Here is a 20,722-nt window from a genome sequence, read left to right as displayed (position 1 = left end):
GCAGAACGCTTGTAAATGACACGAATATTGTTTAACACTTTTCAAATTTTCGCTTTCTTATGAAAGGTACTTATGGATACAGGGGTTTCTTATGTTATATTTTTGTAAAGATGTACATATTCTGCATACATTATCCTGTTAAAAAAAAAATATACGACACAGTATACCATACTTTTTTTATAAAAAGGACATTTGAGCGAAGATTTCCTTAATTCAGAGTAGCGGGTATCTTATAGTCAAGAATCTCAACTGTAGCGTGCTTAAGGTTTCTTTCTTAAAGTTTACAATGTTTGCTTACAATGACTTAATGGCGCAGAAAATTAGTAAGAACATGCAATTCTTATTTCCGATTGGTGTCATTTCTAGGATTGTGGTTTTCATTAGGGTTTTAAAGGGTTACGAGCTCAATAACCCACTCAGGATGCTCCCCGACCGAATGGCAGTAGACAGCTTGGAGCTATTGGAGTCTCTGGGAGATCGGTAATTCCCGCGCCAATTAACCCCGCGCCAACAGAGCAAGAGAGATGCCGCATCGCCGATACGAGTTTGGTGTCGCTAGACTCCGCCCACTGGAAATGGATGCCTCGCATTGGCCAGATGCCGCCAAGCCATGGCCACTCCGTAAGTTGGGGGCGCATGGGAACCGGAATCGCTGGCGCATGGGTGTGTATGGTGTGTATGGAGGGAATATAGGAACATATGGAGAAATCGGTAAACAAATCTCAGCGGCGATCGAGGAAACAATCTCCGGCCGAGCAAATGACACAGCGGTGTGTTTGTGTGTAAACAGACAGAACCAAACTGTATGGCAAGTATCTCAGCCGTGTGTGGTTACAGTGGGTGTAGTCTAAGATATATTTTTTAAGATTTTAAATATAATATATATATCGAGCATTTGTGAGAAGTTACTTGAATTATTTTAGGGACCCCTCCATGATTGAGAAACCGCTTTGGTATTCTCCAAATAATCCTTTGATAGTCTTGCCCCACTGTAAACACCAGGAACACACAATCCAGTGAGATTTACCTAAACGCCAGACTTTTTTTCGTGTAGTATGCGCCAACGGCAATCGATCGATCGCTGTTGGGTTTGCTCCCGGCCGGGCCGGTTCCGATCAGTTCTGTGTGGGCTGTCTTCCAAAGCGGTTTAGAGTCGACGGTGTGCTGGTCCTAGTCCAACCCATAATTTCGCGGTTTCTTCATCTCACCCATCAAATGGAATACATATGTACACAGTGATCCTTTGTGATTAGAATTGAACGGAGAGATCGTCTTTCCTTGATCGTGTCTAACTGATATTCTGCGAGTATAACCGAGTGATGTTACTTCACGAGAGTGCCGCTAGCATGGAACAGAGTGTGCCCGAGAATCTGAGCACTCACGTGTACAATGAGTGCGAAGTGCCATCCTGCCGGGACTCGCCTGCCAAAAAGTTGACCCCTAGTCCACCACCTGCTCCTGTTCCTGCCTCCACATCCACCCCTGCCAGCACCACTAAAGTGAAACTAAGCTTCAGTGTCGATAGACTACTGGGCGCAGATACCAGCGGCAATCGCAATCCATCTGCGTCCTCCGTGAAGTCATGTTGCGATGGCAACATCTTCTCCTGCTGTTCGTATCCTCACTGTTTTAGCCAATCTGGTGCAGATGCCACCAAGATGGGATATGTTCCGATCCCAGGTCCTGTTCAGACCACAGCAACGCATCCGTTTCCCTACGCCGGACTCGACAAACTGTATCCTAGCCTGTATCCGGATTACAAGTCAGTGATGAGGCCATTGCCCATTCGGCCAACTGATCATGGTAAGATTCTGTGGGAGTAAATAAATAATTCATATTTGGGGAAGTTTTCCTGAATGCATGAATGGAGTTTGAATAAAAGTTTTTATAAGAGTTTATAAAAGAAAGTGTTTAGAAATCAGACAATCTGACATTTAAGGAGATATTAATAATTACACTTTAGGTTCTTCTTATTATGGTTATATAAAACATATGTATGTAGGAAACTAAAAATATTAAATATAAAAACCTACAACTTTTAGCCTATTTTATAATTTCGAGATAAATAAAATGATTATCCATATTAGCCCTTATAATTAGGCAACAAATTATGATGTCTGGTTAAAGTACGGGGTATAAATAGTTAACTAATAAAGGTTTTTTAATTTTGCTGCCAATGCTAATTAACTAGTTTAAAAATAAACTTATTGAGGCATAAATTTTGATAAATACATCATACTCTTTCATTCAATTAATAATGGGAATTTAAAAGGAATTTTCGCATTTGCCAATCAAAAAATGTGGCGGGCTTTTGAGCTCATTCTCACATTTATAGACTTCAATTACCAATGGCAGGAAAATCGAAAATTACAAAGGAAAATCGAAAAATGAAAGCGGAAAACGCGCATTCCCGGAAAAGCAAGCGGGAATTCTTAAGATCAGAACAACTGCAATCGAGAGTTTTCTTTTTGATTGGAATTATTAGTTCATCTGTGGCCATATTGTGAAATTTTCCTGGGGGCCAGGCCAACTGTACCATAATCATTGTTTGTTTGTTGAAACCGCTAAAGAAAATATTTCAATAGATTTTTGAATGATGCTTTTGTTAAGGGCTATGTATATATGGAAAACAAATAGATTATATTGGGAGTCGACAAGGAAATTGTTTATCATTGAGCAAGATGAATATCATACGCCTTGTTGGCTTTCCTTGTTTGTTTTTTATACTTTTTTTTTAAGATTATAACGAAATAAATCATTATGAGTTTAGATTTGTTGAGAACACAGCTTCCTCCAATAGGGTTGAAGTTTTTAATGTGGGGTTTCTTAAAAGAAAAAAACTTTGTGGTCTTAGTCCTTTCAAATAATCGAACCATGTTCCTCAAATTTAATATACTTCCGAATAAAGTTAGTACATATATTCCCGACAAAGCCAGAAGAAACCTTTAAAAATGATATTTTAATTTTAAAAATGTGTTTAAAAATATGTTGTCTAACAAACCCCATCCCAAGAAGTTTTTACAGTTTAATGGTTATTTTTTCCGAACCATTTGTAAAAATGTTCAAGCCACTTAGATCCTCATAGCTTAAGCCACTTGATTTGTTAGAACATCATTAAAATTTATGAATTTATAACAAATTAACAGAGCCATGAACCATATGAAAATGGTACATTTGCCATTTCAGAAAGGAGAATTAGAATCCAAATGCTTTCAATCAACAGAAGAAAACGCAAAGAAACAAACAGCCTTTGAAGGCGTTTCATCAATCCTTCGGACGCATTAAATAAATTAAATTCAAAAGAACCACCACGATTAACAAAAATTTATGAACAAATTAAGAATCTGACTTTAAAAATAAACTTGGCGCGTAGGGAACCTGGAAGGAAGGCCGATGATTGGATCGGAATTGTGAGAATAATTTGTTTATTTGCTTGAGCAATTGGGCCGTCATTTATGGTCCGATACAGATAGCTATCCATCTAATTGCTTTCTATAATGAATGGATCCGCTGGAAATATGTTGGCTTTGAAAAATAGAATGTGGCATATCAGAAGGAGCCTGAGTCCACCGTAATTCTGGGAGATTGATAGGACGACACGGGCCGAAAACTTGGGAGTACTTAACCCAAGAGGCTAGGCTGCCGTTTCAGTAAATGACTGACTGACTGACTCACTGACTGGCTGGCTGGCTGGCTGAGGAACTGAGCGAATGACTAATTGAGCAATTGAATGCGGTATTTTTAGGGGCCAAGCCAAAGGCCAACTATTTACACAGGCACCCACTGGGGTGGCCTTAACAGGAGGAGGAGGAGGAGATGGAGAAGCCTCTGGCCTGGCTACCTGCCGCGTCCAACTTGCTTCGCCCATTTGCCCCTCGGAAGATGCATTCCATGATGGATTGATCGCCTCGTATCGCACGTCATAAAATCGTGGCCAATCCAGATAACTTTGCTTCTCCCGATACCATTCTCCCGTATATTCCGACTGATCTGACTTTGTATCTGTATCTGTATCTGAGTATTTGTTTCTGTTGCCAGTTCCGCTCCGTGTTGAGTAGTTTGTTTGATTGTTTTTGCTTTTTGGCTGCCGATCGACGGATCGATCGATCGATCGATGGCTGCGGCTGAAAACATTTATCTGTGATGAAAACGCGGTCTGGGAAACAATCTGGCGCCGTGTGTCTAATTAATTAACCATTTATATGTTAATCCAATTGTTAGCTATGCTCCTGCAGTGCCAACGATTTAAGGCCAATGATGGGTATTGGAAACTTTTTTTTATATTTTCTGAGATTCCCAACAGCAGGGCAGAGTCGTCTTTATCAATTACACTTGTCCAAATCTTCAAAGTGGCAGACATAGTTGTATTAGGCTTGTATTTATGAGAAGGAGGGAATTTTTTTTCTTTAATTCAGTTATTTTTAACTGAAAATTTGTGTAAAATAAAATAGCTTAGAGAATATTAATAATCAAACTAGCAGTTTTTCGAAAAATAACAAAATAATAGGAGAAACTTACGATCGTAAATGTTGTTTTCAGGTTTTCAGGCTACAAAACCCATCTACAAAACGATTAAGAATTTTTTCCTTAGGGATTGAATAAGTATTACATCACATATAATATTACCAATATTAGTAACCCACACTTTTAACATTCTCGTAGGAAAAAATATCAAAAATATTGACCATACGATTTTTTTAAGCTCTGATGCAGATTGGCAGAGTATTCATTTTTAAAACATATAAGGTATTAAATTGCTAATTTTATATTCCTAATAATTGGTTTTTATGATACTAACATGGTTTTGATCTTCCTAATACAAAATTTGAAAAGAATAAATCAATTGAATTTTATGTTTTAATAAGGGTTTAATTCGCCGAATCGATATAAATTCATCGCTGAAGTATTGGATGTGTTGGATGAACCTTACAAAAGTGAGGGTCTATATATGAGTATCCAGGATTTCGCTGAGTTGAGTTTCTGTTTATTAAAAGCATTTGATACTAATCTATTTGTAAGATACAGACATTGTTAGAAAACATATAAGAAATTCCCGGTTTTTGTAAGTACTTCCTTTTAAAGCCAAAATTTGGAAAAATAACTATTAGACATTGTTAGAAAACATATAGGAAATTCCAGGTTTTTGTAAGTACTTCCTTTTAAAGCCAAAATTTATAAAAATAACTATTCAATTTTAGAGAACAAATCTTCAAATCGTTCAAAGAGTTCTAATTGAATAAGACTCTGTAATAAGATTTGTGTTAACAATGTGTGGTTTAAAGCCTTTTTCGAGGCCGTAAAGTTCATCGTAAAGAATGCCTCGGAAAGTATTCGCAAAGCCATAAATTCGGAAAAGAGTGCAAATAAATCCATAAGTGCTAAACACAACCGTAGATTTACGAAACACAAACACATAATATATCCTCGGCAAGATGCATCCGCATCCATGCAGAGGAATTTCGAGTGATTTAGGATCGGGGGCTCGAAATTATCACAACTCATTAAGATATAGACCGGGCCACGAGATTGGCGCTCAATATTTACAAATGTATCTGAATGTCGGCAATTAAGAAGTTGGCGCTGTGCGAGGGCCTGTGCATCTCACGGATAGTTGAGGGAGGTGTTGAAAATGGCTGGAAACTCATTATAACAAACCGCCGATAGTTGACACAAACCAAATGCCTAAAGGCCAATTAAGGCGTTATTATGGTAGATGCAGGTACAGAAATGTATCTTTGTATCTGTATATTTGTATCTGCATATGTATCAAGTGCAACGCATTTCCGTTGCAGTGTAAATAGACGGGAACACCTAGAGTGTTTTTCTTGAGTAAATAAAACACTCGGCCCGCACAACAATTAGACGCATGCCGAGAACCCAAATCGAAAATGAAAATAAAAACGAAAACGATTTACATAGCAACTCGTTTATGAAAAGACCAATAAAAAATGCATAAACTAGTTTAATGCCTGCAACTAAACAGGAATCGTATTTGTACCTACTTGAGGTACGCAGATATTTAAAAAACATTTAACAAAAAAATATTTAGTATTGGCCATCGGCCTCAACCTCGTATGCCCCATGTCGTGTTCGATTACCCCAAATAATTTTCGCCTTCCCAGAGGTAATTGTGGTGTTCTTTGTTGTTGTTCTGATTCTCATTCGTGGTAAACAAACAGATCGCCCCGCATCCACAAAAATACCTCAATGATTATTTCCAATTAAGTGAAAATTTTATTATAAACAAACTCATTTAAATATTTTCAACGTGCGCTTCATTGAACAAAATAATTTACTCAAACAACGAACGAATTCGAATTTCATATTTTTGCTGTCGAAATAATAATATTATTTTCGACTTTTTTTTTGTCTTGACTGAGATTTCTGTAAATAAGGAAATGCGTGAATTGAGTTTAACAAAGAATATATTATTTCCCGCGGATATACTCTGCAATTAGTGGAGGAGGATGTGCCCTATAAGTAATGGCGGGGCTTGCTTTATAAAAATAAATAATCTAGGGATTGTGTAAAATATGCAGCCATACGTGGGAGTTCCAAAAAATATTCTTTCGCAAGAAAATAAGACTTATAGTTAAAAAAAAGAAAACAATTTGGGATAACTTATTGCTTTCCTTTTCCTTGGTCTAATATCTTTTGGGCTTAATATTAAAAATTCAGGTTTATAAAGCACTTATACCATTGGTATTATCCTATAGAGATGATGTCTATCCTATAGTATATTAACCTCATATTTTCAACATCTTTTCTTCCATCAGTCTCTCCCACCTACCCCGCTTTGGCCACCAACGCCCTGCTCCGTTTCCATCAACATCAGCAGCATAAGCCGCCGCTCAGTCCATCAGCTCCTCCTCCAGGAGCGGCGATGTTGGCGCCTCTTCACCACAGCCTGAAGAGCCTGCAACAGCAGCGATTTCTGGGCAAAACCCAGCAACAATTGGACAGTATATCCGCTTCTGCCGGAGCTGGTACCTCAAACCAGGCGAATGGAGGAGGAGGTAACAGTAGCAGCAGTAGCAACAACAATGGGAAGCGGAAACGCTCTTGGTCACGAGCCGTCTTTACGAATCTCCAGCGGAAGGGTCTTGAGATTCAGTTCCAGCAGCAAAAGTACATAACCAAGCCCGATCGCCGAAAGCTAGCTGCCCGCCTAAACCTCACAGATGCCCAGGTGAGTGAAGAGACAGGGTTTCCAACCACAAGGATACTCACCTTTCACCTATTTTCTTTCCAGGTTAAGGTGTGGTTCCAAAATCGTCGCATGAAATGGCGGCATACCAGGGAAAACCTAAAAAGTGGGCAGGAAAAGCAGCCCCACCAGCAGTCCATACCAGCCTCGGGGGGAACAGGCAGTAGCGAAACTGGCTCCAAGCCAAGTGCAACCACCCAAGAAGTCCTGGACTTTAGCTCCGACAGCTGTTCCAGTGTTGACCTAAGTGAGGAAGCCGATGACGACGATACCATGGAAATTGATGTGGTGGAGTAACCAGGTCCGAGAACGAAAATCTTCGATAGAAATGCCATTTAGATGTATTCGGATCGCTAGCAATAATGTAGATACTGCAAAAAAAAATTAATTTATTAAACATTTGTAATAGGATTACTTTTAATATGATTTTTATTTATAATCTATTTATTTAAATAATAAAACGAAAAGCAAAGCAAAATACGATAATGGCCAAATCTCAAACTCTTAACTTATTTTTGGTTTGAATATTTTAGCCATTTCACAACCGATTCGAAGTCTGGAACAAGTCTGTTCTGAAAATAATTTCTTTAACTTTAAAAAAATGGACTTGGAAAAGTCTAATCTTTGCCATTTGAAAAACAAAAAGTTAAATGACAAAGTTTTATCATATTTAATTTTATGAGAAACTAAATAATTTTAGACCTAATTACATTAAGGGATAATTCAGGGGATCATAGATGGGATATATGATATCTAATGGCTAGATAATGGACCTAACTAAAACATTTTTTTTAACCAACATGACCAGCTTATTGGCTTAGGAATGCAAAGGGTTTTATTCGTTATTGAAATAAGATAAAATTCCTATTAAAAACATTTCACCCGTATTTGCAATACGCAATGCTAAAAATAAATAAATGCAAAAAGTCTGAACAACAAACATTGAAAAAAAATTTAATTAAGGGAATACCGCTGCGATCAGCAGAATATGAAACTCTACGACGACGATGAGACCTTCTCTAATCAAGACGACGATAAAAACCGATACCACTAGAATGAGTTGAATGGGAAATGGTTATAGACACTTGGTCAAGCGGGATAGGGAGCATGGGGCAGGGTGTTGGGGTAATTAGACAAACAGTGGCGGCAAACTGTTGATGCACGACATTGAAATATAACACATAAACTGTTTATTATTATTATTATGCCCTTTAAGAAGAAGTATATTGTCTTAAACGTTAAAGATATATATCTTCTTGAACAATTCTAGAAATTTTGTTGGAAAATGTTTATATACTTTTATTCTATTCAACTAAATAGGCCCCTCATCCTCAAGTTAAAAGTTTATTGGTTAGAGTATTATCTATTCGTCTTAAGAAAATGAAACTTTCTTTTAATTCAACTTGCGATATATCCGCTGATGCTCAGTTTCGTGCGACAGACCCCAGAGTGCGGTTCAGTTTCTGCTTAAGTGGCTCACGTTCTTGAACCAAATAATGGATTAATTGTGGATTTCATATAGATTATAAAGAATTATCAGTTTAAAAACAAAAGACATACTGACCAAAAAGCAAGCCATGGGAAATACACAAACGCGTCCATTGGAGAATCGTGGTTCTGCTTCTCGAAGAAGTAGTAAGTAAAGAAATCGGATGTTAATTTAAAGATATATGTATCTTTATTTTTGGAATACCATTATAAGGTATTCTGTGGAACTTTAGATATCCAAGTAGCGTGCGGAATCGAGAAGATTTATCCGTGATGGTCCACAACTCCCGGATGAGCATTACGGACTGGTTGGACCTTCTAGAACTCCAGCAGTATGAAGGTTAGGAAGTCTAGTCTATATTCTCTGCTCTAAATTCTACTAAAGATCCTTCACAATTAACCAGGAAACTTACAGGAGTTTAGCAATGTGGACGATGTAGTAGACATCACCGACAAGGAGTTGAAACGCTGTGGTATACGACCTGCCCATCGCCAAAAGATGTTCAATAGTCTACTTGGTGTGAGGGCTAAACGTCGACAATCTATGAATATTGAAGGTAAGAATATAAATAATATAGAATATATAACTTAATTTAATCAACCCAAAGCCCTATCATTATCAGCTAGCTTGGAGTCCGGAGCAAGGGGAGTACCACTACGCAAAAATTCCTGTCCAATGGTTTATCTTGGAGACAAGTCACTCGAAATGGCAAAAAATAATGATAACCGATGCAGTGTTATAACTACAAAAAGCGGAAAAGTTCTTAAGCAACTTCAGTTCGAGGAGCACTCCACAATGTAAGTAATGGTGAAGGGATCAGGGATTTCTGATAACCGGCAAACCTTATAAAAAAAAATCCCTTTTCCAACTTCCCCTTCATGTTGGTATTTTAACTCACGTGCATATATTTCAATAACAAAAAAAGTGCGCATGCCCCATAAAAAAATTTCCCTCAAAACCCGCACGTTCAGCATATCCAACAGTCAACAACCCCCGTAAGGACACCGCACTCGGTGTAAGGACTTCGATGTAGCAGTTCAGAATTAAGTGTCGCAAAGTTCAGACAACTTCTAAATAATACGCCAAGCCTTAAACTTTAGTTTTATTTTTAAATTTCTATTCTGTGATAAAAATATATAAGGCAAAACATTTTATTGAAAAGTATTTAAGTTATTCTTAAGAAAGCTCAAGTTTCTATCTAAAGGATAATAGGATAGGGTGCGGCCTAGCCTCAATTTTCAGTGATTAGAAAGCAAAATGGGCGTAGCAAGTGAGTGATATTTAACAAAGAAACACTATTTAGTTAAAATCTATTACAAGTTTTTAGTTTACTATTTTAAGTTTTAGAATATGAACACATTTATAAAATTGTTGTAAGAATACTACGACTTTTTACAACTAGTCTTGTTTGTGTTTTTGTACTTGAACTTCATAAAAAAAGTTGTGCATGTACCAGAGACTCGAATTCGCGGGAGAAAATATCCCAAAGACCGCTTTTTTGGGGGGAATGGCCGTGTTTGGCTCTAAATTACCCAAAATAAGGATAACCCACCCACTCCTTACTCACAATTTCCTCTTATCCCACAGTTACGAGGAACTGAGACCGCGCTCGAAGTGCAACAGCCCGCATTGGATGACTGGCCACTCCGAGATGGACAGCCAGGACAGCAGCACTGCCTCCACTCCACAGCCCAATGGGCAACCCAATCCCGGCGATCAACAGGAGGCCTTGGCCCTGAAGAAGGCTCTAGAGTGGGAGCTGAGCCTGGATGCTCGGGAGCTACGATCTCATGCCTGGTATCATGGGGCCCTGCCGCGGCAGAGGGCCGAGGAGATTGTGCAGCGTGAGGGTGACTTCCTGGTCCGTGACTGTGCCTCCCAGCCGGACAACTATGTTCTGAGCTGTCGCAGCAAGGCGGCTGTTCTGCATTTTGTGCTCAACAAGGTGAGCTTTATTTTCCATAGAAACTATGATTAGAAATGTATCCTTTAAGTACCCTACCCCAAAATGTAGGCAAAAATCTAAAAAATATTTTTTCTCAGGATTTTGATGCAGATTTATAGAGAATCCATCTACAAATAGTTTAAGATAATCCGCTTGAAAATCGTATAAGGATTGGGGAAGATATAGCCATCGCTGTGGGCCCTATAGGGGAAAATCCCATTTTCAGGGGATCCATCAGGAAAAATGGACAAAAAATCTAAAAAATATTTTGTCTCAGGATTTTGATGCAGAATGGTGGCGAATCGATGTAGAAATCGTTTAAGGTACTCCGCTTGAGAATCGGATAAGAATTGGGAAAGATATGGTGTGGACGGGAGCTACATACTCTAATAAAGGCCTTCTTTCTCTCCGCATTTGGCCCGCTCTGGCTCGCATTCGCGTTTGTTAATTATTTTGCATTAAATATTTATGAAATTGCCGAAGAAAGCCGCTAAGAGAGACAACTGAGAATTAATTAAATTAAATTCATTAGGAAGTGTCCAGCAAAAAAGCATTTAAATGGTTGAAATTGCACACTTATGGTTCAATGTACCAGGACCCGGGCAGGAGTAAATACGAACACGAACAGGGAATTATTTATGCACAACTGTTCATTTTCTAGATGATTAACCTCCGGGAGTCTTAATTATCGCTCATTACAGTTGGTCCTTCAACCGGAGACTGTTTACGAACGCATTCAGTATCAATTCGAAGAAGATGCCTTCGACACGGTGCCGGATCTGATCACCTTTTACGTGGGCTCTGGCAAACCCATCTCGGCCGCATCAGGAGCACTTATCCAGTATCCATGCAACCGGACTTATCCTCTCTCCTTCTATGGTCACAAGATCGTGGGAAATCAGCTGCACACTCAGATGCTGGCGGGCCTTCGAGGACTAAGTCCTCTCAACTCGCCCATGGGCAACGGGGCAGGACTTCCGAGCAGCGTTCCAGGAGTGTTCAGCTTCGAGAGCCCACAACCGCAGCCCCTGGGCGGAAATCCCCAAAGCTCACCTCCTCGGGCACGGCGGGAAGTTCCACCGCCTCCACGACTGCCAGGCAAGAAGCAGCAGCGTTCCCAGAGCCTGACTCCAGCCCAGGCCATGGTGGTGAGCAACATCAACAAAATGCAGGAGCAGCAACAGCTCCTGGCCAACGCCAATGGAAACGGAATGGCGCGCTTCCAGACGATTGCCAGGTGCAATCCCACAAGTGAGCTGCACCTGGAGAGCAAATTCTCCACCCACTCGCTTCCGAGAACCAGCACTTCCGCTGCCCATGAACTGCGTCAGCAAGCAGCGGCCCGAATTTCGAGTCTGGCCAGAAACTGTAGCCTTGACTTGACAGAGGACTCTGGACCGCCGAGCCCGCCCCCTAAGCCACGCAAGGAGGCGGTGGCCGCCGTGCTGGCCTACCAGGCCAGTGGCTCCGACTCGGGGAACGGCTCGGGAGACTCTGCCCTTGGCGATGGCAGCGAGGTTATCATCCAGCGGGGAGTTGTCATCAAGAATCCCCGGTTTATGAGCAGTTCAGCCTCCAATGGGACATTGAAAAGCTTCACGGACTTTGATGCTCTGGCCTCTGAGGAGCAGCTATTCGCCATGGCTATTGAGGAGATTAAGCCAGTAAGTTTTCCACTCTTTTCAAGCCATAGAAATTCCCAATAAAATCTTTTTATTTTCTCCCTCAGACCAGCAAGTTTGATTTTGAAAACTTCAGCACTCTGTTACTACCATCCGTGGAGAACAAGCCCCTAGACGGTGACGCCCTCAACACCTTCAAGATGATGCTTCTGGAGACAGGTCCAAAGCTGCTGGCGGAACACATTACCCGTATAGACGTTGGTCTCTTATTGGATGAACCTCCCAACGATGACGATTACTATCTAAGTTGCTCGGGACTGGAACTGCTGACACTGCCCCATGGAAAAATCTTTCGGGAGGACATTATCGAAAGGACACAGTGCATTAAGCTAATGGTGGCTGTGACCATACTCACCTGTCAAACGGATCTCGATCGGGCGGAGCTACTCAGCAAGTGGATCCAGATAGCGGTGGAGACCAAGACAGCCTTGGGAAATCTGTTTGGATTCTGTGCCATCATGTTGGGACTGTGCATGCAACAGGTAATCATCTTTGTCAATGATTTCTTATATAATCCACTTACACATGCCTGTATTTGCCCCTTTAGATTCAAAAACTAGATCAGGCCTGGCATATCCTGCGGCAACAGTACACGGACAGCGCCTTCACCTTCGAGGCCAAGCTGCGTCCCACATTGAGCAGTATGAACGAAGCCTCCAATCCCCAGGCTCCAAACACAACCGTTCCCCATGTCCTACTCTACTCCCTGCTGATCGATCGTCCTGTTTTGGACATCCTAAATTACTCGAACATCGACGATCGTCCTACCTTATATCACACCTGCATTGCTCCCTGGGAGTCCAAGGCAGATGACTTCGGGATGACCATCAACTACCAGCACTTGGATGCGTCACGTGGCTTCCTGAAGAACTTGGATCTGTATCGAAAGAATGCCAAAATCATTCTCGAAGATGCTAGCACCAGGATGGATGAGCTACTGTCCGATGCTTTTCGGTAAGTTACCTTTAAATTAGAGTCTAAAACAACCATTAACCCTTTGACTCCCATTTACAGAACTGAGTTCCACGTTAAATTCCTTTGGGGCAGCTCTGGGATTACGGCCAAGGCCAAGGATCGTCACAGCAAGCTGGAGAAGGTGCTAAGCCTCATGGCTGACAAGTTCAGCATGATGGCCGAAAGTAATAGGCAATAATCTCTCGTCTCTGACCCGTCAATAACCTCTTTCTGTAACCAATGAGTTGCCATCACTTTATTCCTCGAGTCCATGTTTCTATACAACTATGTATCTCCGATTGCCGATTAACCCTCCGCCAATTTGAAATTCTTGCTGTCTCTACCTCAGCCTGAGTATTTAATAATTAAGCAGAAACACAGAAGCACTTTATGTTACAGTTCAAATATTTATTAATCCTTAATTAAGAAAACATTAGATGTACTCGCGTAAGCAACGTGAAATGGAATCAAAATAGAAACCAATAATTATATTTATTTTGTCCAGAAGATAACTCACACTTCAACGCACTACTAAAGTCTCTCTATAACAATTATCCATACTAAACTATATCAAATATTCTACTATAGATCGGACAATATATACTAATCAAAGCATCGTATACACACTCTGGCATAATTATATATCATACCATGAACACTGGGAATACATAATTTTGCAATTATATACATAAGTGATACTGCAGTAAAGATAATGCAAATAAAGAAAATGAATAAAAAATAAGGGAAATACAAAATTATCGCTAGTTGGTTTTATTTTCATATACTTTCGATTGTGGGTCATTCATATTAATATTTATTTTTATGTAAACGTTTGAAACTAAATATATAGATTCAGATAAAGGTTCGATCTTTTCCTGAGCTTGAATATAGGAGCTCTCCAAAATATACATAGAAAGTTTGATATTGGTATAAAATTGGTATAATATTATACCATATTTTGAAATATTATCTGAATCATTTCTTGAACTTTTTTCATAAACAATAGCTTTTAAGAACCATAGCTACAATTCCCTAAAATCTGTTTTGGGGAACTTTATAGAGTTTTTATAGATACAATTTTATATGTATTGCAAATGGATTTAATTCTTTAGATGGTCCATTTTTCAGGCACTTATTATCCAATAAATAATGCATCCGATTATCGAAATATATTATTATTGAAATGGAAATTCTATTTAGGACTTGTATCCTAAAATTTAAGATCAATAGCTTAAAATTCAAGAAAATTTCGTTCAAGAAAAACAAAAGAAATCCCTGATCCAGTAATACTTCTCAGTAATTTGGTAAGTTATATTACCCTTTGCCAGGGTATAACGATTTGAAATTATCAAAACACTTATCGTAATGACTGTTAATCCCCACTGTGTGGGATTCGATTATAAAACCACTTCAGATCACCCCTCTCAATTGGTTAAACGTAAAAAATAAAAACCAATGAATTTGGAATAACAGTCGCCGGCGAATTTAATCAGCAACTCGAAAGGCGGTCAGAGGCTTTATCAGGCCACCAGGAAAGGAACGTCCAAAGTACCCATTAAGCATTATCCATTACCCATGGAATCGTTTGACATTGTGCTCCGGTCAGTGCTGGGGAACGGTCGACGGTTTCTCCGCGACGATTTGAATCCGAAACTTGAATAAAAAAGAGCGAGCTTTGAGTCTGGTTTCTGTGCTGGCTTTCCAAGTCCCATCCAAGTAATAATGAGCGGTTGTTTTCGCTCCAAACGTAAACTGACGATGGCCGTGAGTGCTTGTGTGATCATCGCGGTGATGGCCCTCACCGTCGGCCTTTGTGTGGGCCTGGGCAGTGGCGCCGAAGGTCGTGAGGTTAGTTTCACTGGCAAATGACCACAGGCTTTTGTTTAATTCTACATCCTGCAGGATCAGCCCAGGTTCACCATAGACCATGAGGCCAACAGCTTCATGCTGGACGGAGAGCCTTTCCGCTATGTCTCTGGATCGTTCCACTACTTCCGGGCGGTGCCAGAGGCCTGGCGCAGTCGATTGCGAACCATGCGAGCATCCGGTCTCAATGCACTTGATACGTAAATACAAGCCTAGAGCTTTCACTTAAATATTAACGAGAGTCATAAATATTATCTTATTTATGACTTAAGTATATAACGAGAGTTAATTAAATATTGTATTTCGTTGTGGAACAGCTATGTGGAATGGTCTCTTCACAATCCCCACGAGGACGAGTACAACTGGGAGGGTATTGCTGATGTGGTCAAGTTTCTGGAAATTGCCCAGGAGGAAGATTTCTACATTATCCTCCGCCCAGGACCCTATATATGCGCTGAAAGAGATAACGTAGGAATTTCTAAAATCGTTAAGGACTATAATATTGAATTCATATTGCTTTCAGGGCGGGCTTCCCCACTGGCTCTTTAAGAAATACCCCTCCATTAAGATGCGAACCAACGATCCCGACTATATTGCCGAGGTGGGTAAGTGGTATGCCCAACTGATGCCGCGACTCCAGCACTTGCTGGTCGGCAATGGCGGTAAAATAATCATGGTCCAAGTGGAGAACGAGTACGGAGACTATGCCTGTGACCACGACTATTTGAACTGGCTGCGTGACGAGACTGAGAAGTACGTGTCCGGCAAGGCCCTGCTCTTCACGGTGGATATCCCCAACGAGAAAATGAGCTGTGGAAAAATAGATAACGTGTTCGCCACCACGGACTTTGGCATCGATCGCAGTAAGTGAGCTTTGTTTCTTTGTCCCTTGGGTCTGGTCCAATCCCAGTTCCATTGTCCACTGCAGTTCATGAAATCGATGAAATATGGAAAATGTTGCGAGTCCAACAACCAACTGGCCCGCTGGTCAACTCGGAGTTCTACCCCGGTTGGCTTACCCATTGGCAGGAGCAGAACCAACGGCGAGATGGCCAGGAGGTAGCCGATGCATTGAGGTGACTTTTGGTAATCCCAAAACCATTCTAGTTTCTAACAAATCCATTTTGTATTCCCAGAACCATTCTCAGCTACAATGCCAGCGTTAACTTGTACATGTTCTTCGGTGGCACCAACTTCGGATTCACTGCCGGAGCCAACTACGATTTGGACGGAGGGATTGGTTACGCAGCGGATATCACCAGCTATGACTATGATGCGGTGATGGATGAAGCCGGTGGAGTGACCTCCAAATACGACAAAGTCAAGGCTGTAATCGGAGAGTTCCTGACGTTGCCCGAGATAACGTTGAGTTCTGCCAAGCGCATAGCCTATGGAAAGGTGGAGGTAACTCCCGCGCTGGCCCTGCTCTCGGCAGAGGGAAGAGCTGCCCTGGCCAAGGGCGATCCTGTGGAGTCGGTCAAGCCCAAAACGTTTGAGGAACTTGATCAGTATTCGGGACTGGTACTGTACGAAACGGAGCTTCCTACCATGGACCTAGACCCTGCCCTCCTCAAGGTGGATCAGATCAATGACCGTGCGCACGTCTTTGTCGACCAGGAACTGGTGGGCACTCTATCCCGCGAGGCCCGGATCTACTCTCTGCCACTTAGTAAAGGCTGGGGCAACACTCTCCAGCTGCTTGTGGAAAACCAGGGAAGGATTAATTTCTATATTTCCAACGACACGAAGGGCATTTTCGGCGATGTAAGCCTGCAGCTACACAATGGTGGCTACTTACCGCTGGAGAACTGGAGGAGTACGGCCTTTCCGCTCGACCAAGCCTCTGTGGAGCTCTGGCGCCAAGAGCGTAATACCCAAAAAGACCTGGACTCGTTTCTGGCCAGGCAACGCATCCTGCGCAACGGACCCCTTGTGTATACAGGCACCTTCACGGTGGGTGAAGTGGGCGATACCTACCTGAACATGGCTGGATGGGGCAAGGGTGTGGCCTATGTGAACGGCTTCAATCTGGGACGCTACTGGCCTGTAGCCGGTCCCCAGGTTACCTTATATGTGCCAAACGAAATCCTCAAGGTGGGAGACAACTCTCTTGTCATCCTGGAGTACCAGCGCGCCAATAAGACGGCCAACGGTGCCGATCTGCCCGCCGTCCAGTTCGATGCAGTGGCCCAGCTGGATGGTCAGTCCGGAGACGTTACTCTCAAATAATGCGCCATCGATTGTTATTCATGATTTTTTTTATTTAAAGCAGTTTTGATTGATATTTGCACAACAACCTTTGTTAAGCTATATAATACATTTTCTAGTTCTTATCATTACCCATTATTTTCTATTTAAATAAATTGTTAATGTGCTTGACTGACTCTCGTTTGTTTCATTTGAATTGAAATTGACGTTTAGTTATTACTATTATCTATATTTAATTACTTTTAGTTTATAATTGCAGTCATATCTATTTTATAATCGACTTGTTCGGACATTTCTTTAAAGGTTTATTTTTTAAATCATTGGCAAAGGGAGATTCAGATATTTGTTTCAATGTAATACCTAAAAGATTGATTGGCAAATAGAGATTCGTATTTTTGTAAAATTTATGGAAATTCAAAAAAAAATTAATCATTTTGGAATGTAATTTTTGAGTACTTTTGTATATAATAGTTTTCGATTAAGTCCTTGAAATGGGTCTGACCAGATATTCTATTTATTTTATTGACAAAGATGTCTATAGAATCTTAGGTCTGGTTGGAAACTATAAACTATTTATTTATTTTCCAGAAGCTGAATACTTTGTTCTGGGCAGGGTTTTGGACATAGATGTCTATAGAACATCAAGTCGGTAGGAAATTATAGAGTATTTATTTACTTTCCAGCTTTTTAAAAAAGTTGGAGCTGAATACTTTGTTCTGGGCAGTGAAATACTAATCTGGAGTCTTTAGTTTTTCTTTCGTGGATTATTGGCGGTTGTTTTAAAGCTGCGTCTTAAATATTTTAACGCCTGGATAATAGTTATTTTGAAAAAACTTTCTTGCCACGTAAAAGAAAAACGTATTCTATCCTCTTTTAAGCGCATTAAAAATGTTGCATATAAAAAATTATCATTAAAGAGAATCTATAATACATTTTCTTAACTCTGTGTTTCAAAAATATACGCATATGTGCTTTCACGTTAAGCTAGCATCTTTTTTTTTGTATCTTTAAGCATTTTTTAAGGTCATTAAAATCATTAAGCAAGCTGCAATGTTTTTGTTCTGGTGTGTACTTTTTTTTGTGCATTTTGTGCCCCCACACAAAAAAGTTTGTGATTCGTTTATATAAAAACTGACATAGTGGTGTGATAGGTTGTGTTGAGTAGTAGTTGATTCAGTTTAGGAAAGAGTTTCACATTATTATTTTCGTTTCGTATTTTGAAAATTGTTGCATACAATATTTCATGTTTTGTTTCTCTATACATTTCATATAATATATCACAGCTGCATTTCAAGTTAAAATTTTTGTTTCTCCGTTACCATCTTTTACATTCCATTGTAAAACGTATAGAAAATCTATTCAAAATGTTTAGCTATTGTAATCTCGTTAAGTTCTTATGTTGGCCAAGACAAGCCAAAGTAATAACAGAAAAAATTTGGCAACCTAGTTAGTATTTAGTCAGTATTCACAAAGACGGAATGAATTCGCATTAGCTAAGTTGAAATCATTTTCGCGCAGCAAACATAGTGCGAGGAGACTTGTAATCTTTAAACAACCTATACATAATCTCGAAAAAGATGACTGAGATTCATAAATTATTATATTCCTACTAGATTGTTTATAAATTATAGTCCCCCTTGTATTCTTCAAATGTCGTTTCGATAGTAAGCTGCTATGTTAACTCCGATATAGTATATAAGAGCGATTGGGCAGATAAGTATTAGTAGTTTTTTGATTCGTAGATTTACCGCCAATATTAGTCCTTCTAGAGTGCTGTGGGGGCAGCAAGACCCATTTGTCAGTGCCACTTTGACTTTTGGGTGTAGATGTCAGCACGTAGATTTTGTGCGAAACAAATTCCCAATATCTGTGGGAAAAAATGCAAAGAATTAGTTTTTTCCATAACTTTCTTAATGACGAATTAAAGTTTCAAATAAAAATGTAAATAAAAACCTGGAAAAACATTGCAACAATGACTGATGTCGAAATAATAATCAAATTGTGCTCCATCCACTCTTCTCCAGCTTGAACGCATCCTTTTTCATAGATTATCTTTGAAAGTTCCAAGCCCTGGCACACAAAATCAAAAGGAAAACAAATTAAAAGATTAAAGAATAAATTAAAGACATTATCATCATCATCTAGTTTCTACCAACTTAAATCATTACTTCAATATCGTAAATAAAATGACAAAAACTGAGATAAAACAAGAACAAATATAGACTACTGGGTTTCTAAAGATCTTCCGTAAGCACCTGCAATACAAGCAGACCCACGCAACAGGCCGCCACGCTAATTAGATGCGCCTCAAGCCAATCCTCCCCAGCGCGTAAACAACCGCGCTCGTGTATGTTCCTATCCACTGGCTGCTTGCGTAAAAATGTCAGTGAAGCCTACTATTTTCGAGGACTCGATAATCTAACCAATTAACTTACGTATCCCTCCTTTCGAACATCGTAGCCACATTGCTTGTTCTTGATGAGCTCCTGGGGGCGTCGCCGGCAGCAAGAGAACGGCACACCGCAAGCCTCTCTGCTCCCAATGGCGATGGAAGAGCAGTTGAAGTAGTTGTTGCTGTCCCAGTCCTTGGGGCCGTCAATTCCGCAGCACTGCAGCCAGTCCTCTTGTATCCAATCAATAAGATTCTGTTGGTCGGCATCCTCGCGGTAGTGACGAATGAACGCCTTTAGACCCTCCGTAGCCTGGTCTTTAATCTGTACATGCACACATGATTATTTTGTAAACATCTATCCAAATCAAGGTGAATAATGAAACTCACCCAGCCCTTGTCCTTGAGCACAAATGCCAGCGCACAAAACCCAATCTCCGCTATGAGAAGGACGCTCAAAAATATGGCATACTGCAGGTAAAATAAGGATATTACAAAGCCTTGAAATATCACCAAACCACTTACTGCCCCCAGGAGACAGGTGTTTTCCCGCAGCGCACCTACACTGCCCATGAAGCCTAGCAAAAAGGTAACCCCGCCCAGTATGATCAACACAAAGGCCGGATCGAGGGCGATGAAATGAAGCCGCGTGATATTGCGGAACATGTCCTTTTCCGTCCAGGCCCAGATCCCAATAGAAAGGACCAACAGCGCCGAGAGCCAGAGAATAACATTGCTGGCAAAGAGCAGGTACTTCAGGCAGCAGCTTATCTCGCTAGTTTCCCTCCGGTATTTGCGCACTGCTGGCATCGCGGTCTAACTGGGCTGGTTAACTTTGTTGGCAACTGGCTACAAAAAGAAAACAAAAGGCTACGAGTTTCTGATTTTTCTGTGAAAGTGTTGTTGTTTTTTAATAGTGAGGGGAGTCTTATCGATGTAATGGCCGATTCATTATCTTATCGATTTCCAAATATCGATAAAC

At 40.5% G+C, this 20,722-nt stretch overlaps 4 protein-coding genes across 8 annotated transcripts; 3 read left to right on the top strand and 1 right to left on the bottom strand.

The window, feature by feature from the left end:
* Positions 1 to 1,089: 1,089 nt before the first annotated feature.
* On the top strand, positions 1,090 to 7,673 carry H2.0 (Homeodomain protein 2.0). Of its 2 annotated transcripts, none has more exons than XM_017243310.3 (3): positions 1,090 to 1,803; positions 6,777 to 7,189; positions 7,253 to 7,673. In XM_017243310.3, the coding sequence occupies exons 1-3, from the start codon at positions 1,320 to 1,322 to the stop codon at positions 7,502 to 7,504; spliced, it is 1,149 nt and encodes a 382-aa protein (XP_017098799.2). In that variant the 5' UTR covers positions 1,090 to 1,319; the 3' UTR covers positions 7,505 to 7,673. The 2 variants fall into 2 exon arrangements, with proteins under 2 accessions (XP_017098799.2, XP_070133483.1); XM_070277382.1 differs by having other exon boundaries at positions 6,777 to 7,193; positions 7,259 to 7,476.
* A 984-nt stretch (positions 7,674 to 8,657) lies between these two features.
* On the top strand, positions 8,658 to 14,011 carry LOC108127014 (breast cancer anti-estrogen resistance protein 3 homolog). Of its 3 annotated transcripts, XM_070277599.1 has the most exons (9): positions 8,658 to 8,842; positions 8,910 to 9,035; positions 9,100 to 9,252; positions 9,304 to 9,493; positions 10,284 to 10,641; positions 11,343 to 12,305; positions 12,371 to 12,805; positions 12,871 to 13,277; positions 13,338 to 14,011. In XM_070277599.1, exons 1-9 carry the CDS (start codon positions 8,785 to 8,787, stop codon positions 13,474 to 13,476), a joined length of 2,829 nt encoding a protein of 942 aa, XP_070133700.1. In that variant the 5' UTR covers positions 8,658 to 8,784; the 3' UTR covers positions 13,477 to 14,011. The 3 variants fall into 3 exon arrangements, with proteins under 3 accessions (XP_070133700.1, XP_070133699.1, XP_017099315.2); XM_070277598.1 differs by lacking the exons at positions 8,658 to 8,842; positions 8,910 to 9,035 and having other exon boundaries at positions 9,109 to 9,252; XM_017243826.3 differs by lacking the exons at positions 8,658 to 8,842; positions 8,910 to 9,035; positions 9,100 to 9,252; positions 9,304 to 9,493 and adding an exon at positions 9,702 to 9,966.
* An 854-nt stretch (positions 14,012 to 14,865) lies between these two features.
* Gal (beta galactosidase) lies at positions 14,866 to 17,526 on the top strand. The gene is made up of 6 exons (XM_017243697.3): positions 14,866 to 15,125; positions 15,180 to 15,343; positions 15,461 to 15,611; positions 15,667 to 16,006; positions 16,072 to 16,219; positions 16,280 to 17,526. Exons 1-6 carry the CDS (start codon positions 15,000 to 15,002, stop codon positions 17,370 to 17,372), a joined length of 2,022 nt encoding a protein of 673 aa, XP_017099186.2. The 5' UTR covers positions 14,866 to 14,999; the 3' UTR covers positions 17,373 to 17,526.
* A 997-nt stretch (positions 17,527 to 18,523) lies between these two features.
* Positions 18,524 to 20,672, bottom strand: Tsp26A (Tetraspanin 26A). Of its 2 annotated transcripts, XM_017243698.3 has the most exons (6): positions 20,266 to 20,672; positions 20,131 to 20,211; positions 19,787 to 20,065; positions 19,607 to 19,717; positions 19,305 to 19,421; positions 18,524 to 19,218 (listed from the first exon to the last, which is right to left on the bottom strand). In XM_017243698.3, the coding sequence occupies exons 1-6, from the start codon at positions 20,548 to 20,550 to the stop codon at positions 19,150 to 19,152; spliced, it is 942 nt and encodes a 313-aa protein (XP_017099187.1). In that variant the 5' UTR covers positions 20,551 to 20,672; the 3' UTR covers positions 18,524 to 19,149. The 2 variants fall into 2 exon arrangements, with proteins under 2 accessions (XP_017099187.1, XP_017099188.1); XM_017243699.3 differs by lacking the exon at positions 19,607 to 19,717 and having other exon boundaries at positions 20,266 to 20,669.
* Positions 20,673 to 20,722: the final 50 nt, after the last annotated feature.

This window comes from Drosophila bipectinata, chromosome 2L (assembly GCF_030179905.1).
Source record: "Drosophila bipectinata strain 14024-0381.07 chromosome 2L, DbipHiC1v2, whole genome shotgun sequence".
NCBI classification, from domain to species: Eukaryota; Metazoa; Arthropoda; class Insecta; order Diptera; family Drosophilidae; genus Drosophila; species Drosophila bipectinata.
Note: the sequence above shows the minus strand (reverse complement) of the source record. Positions and strands in the feature narration are given on the sequence as shown.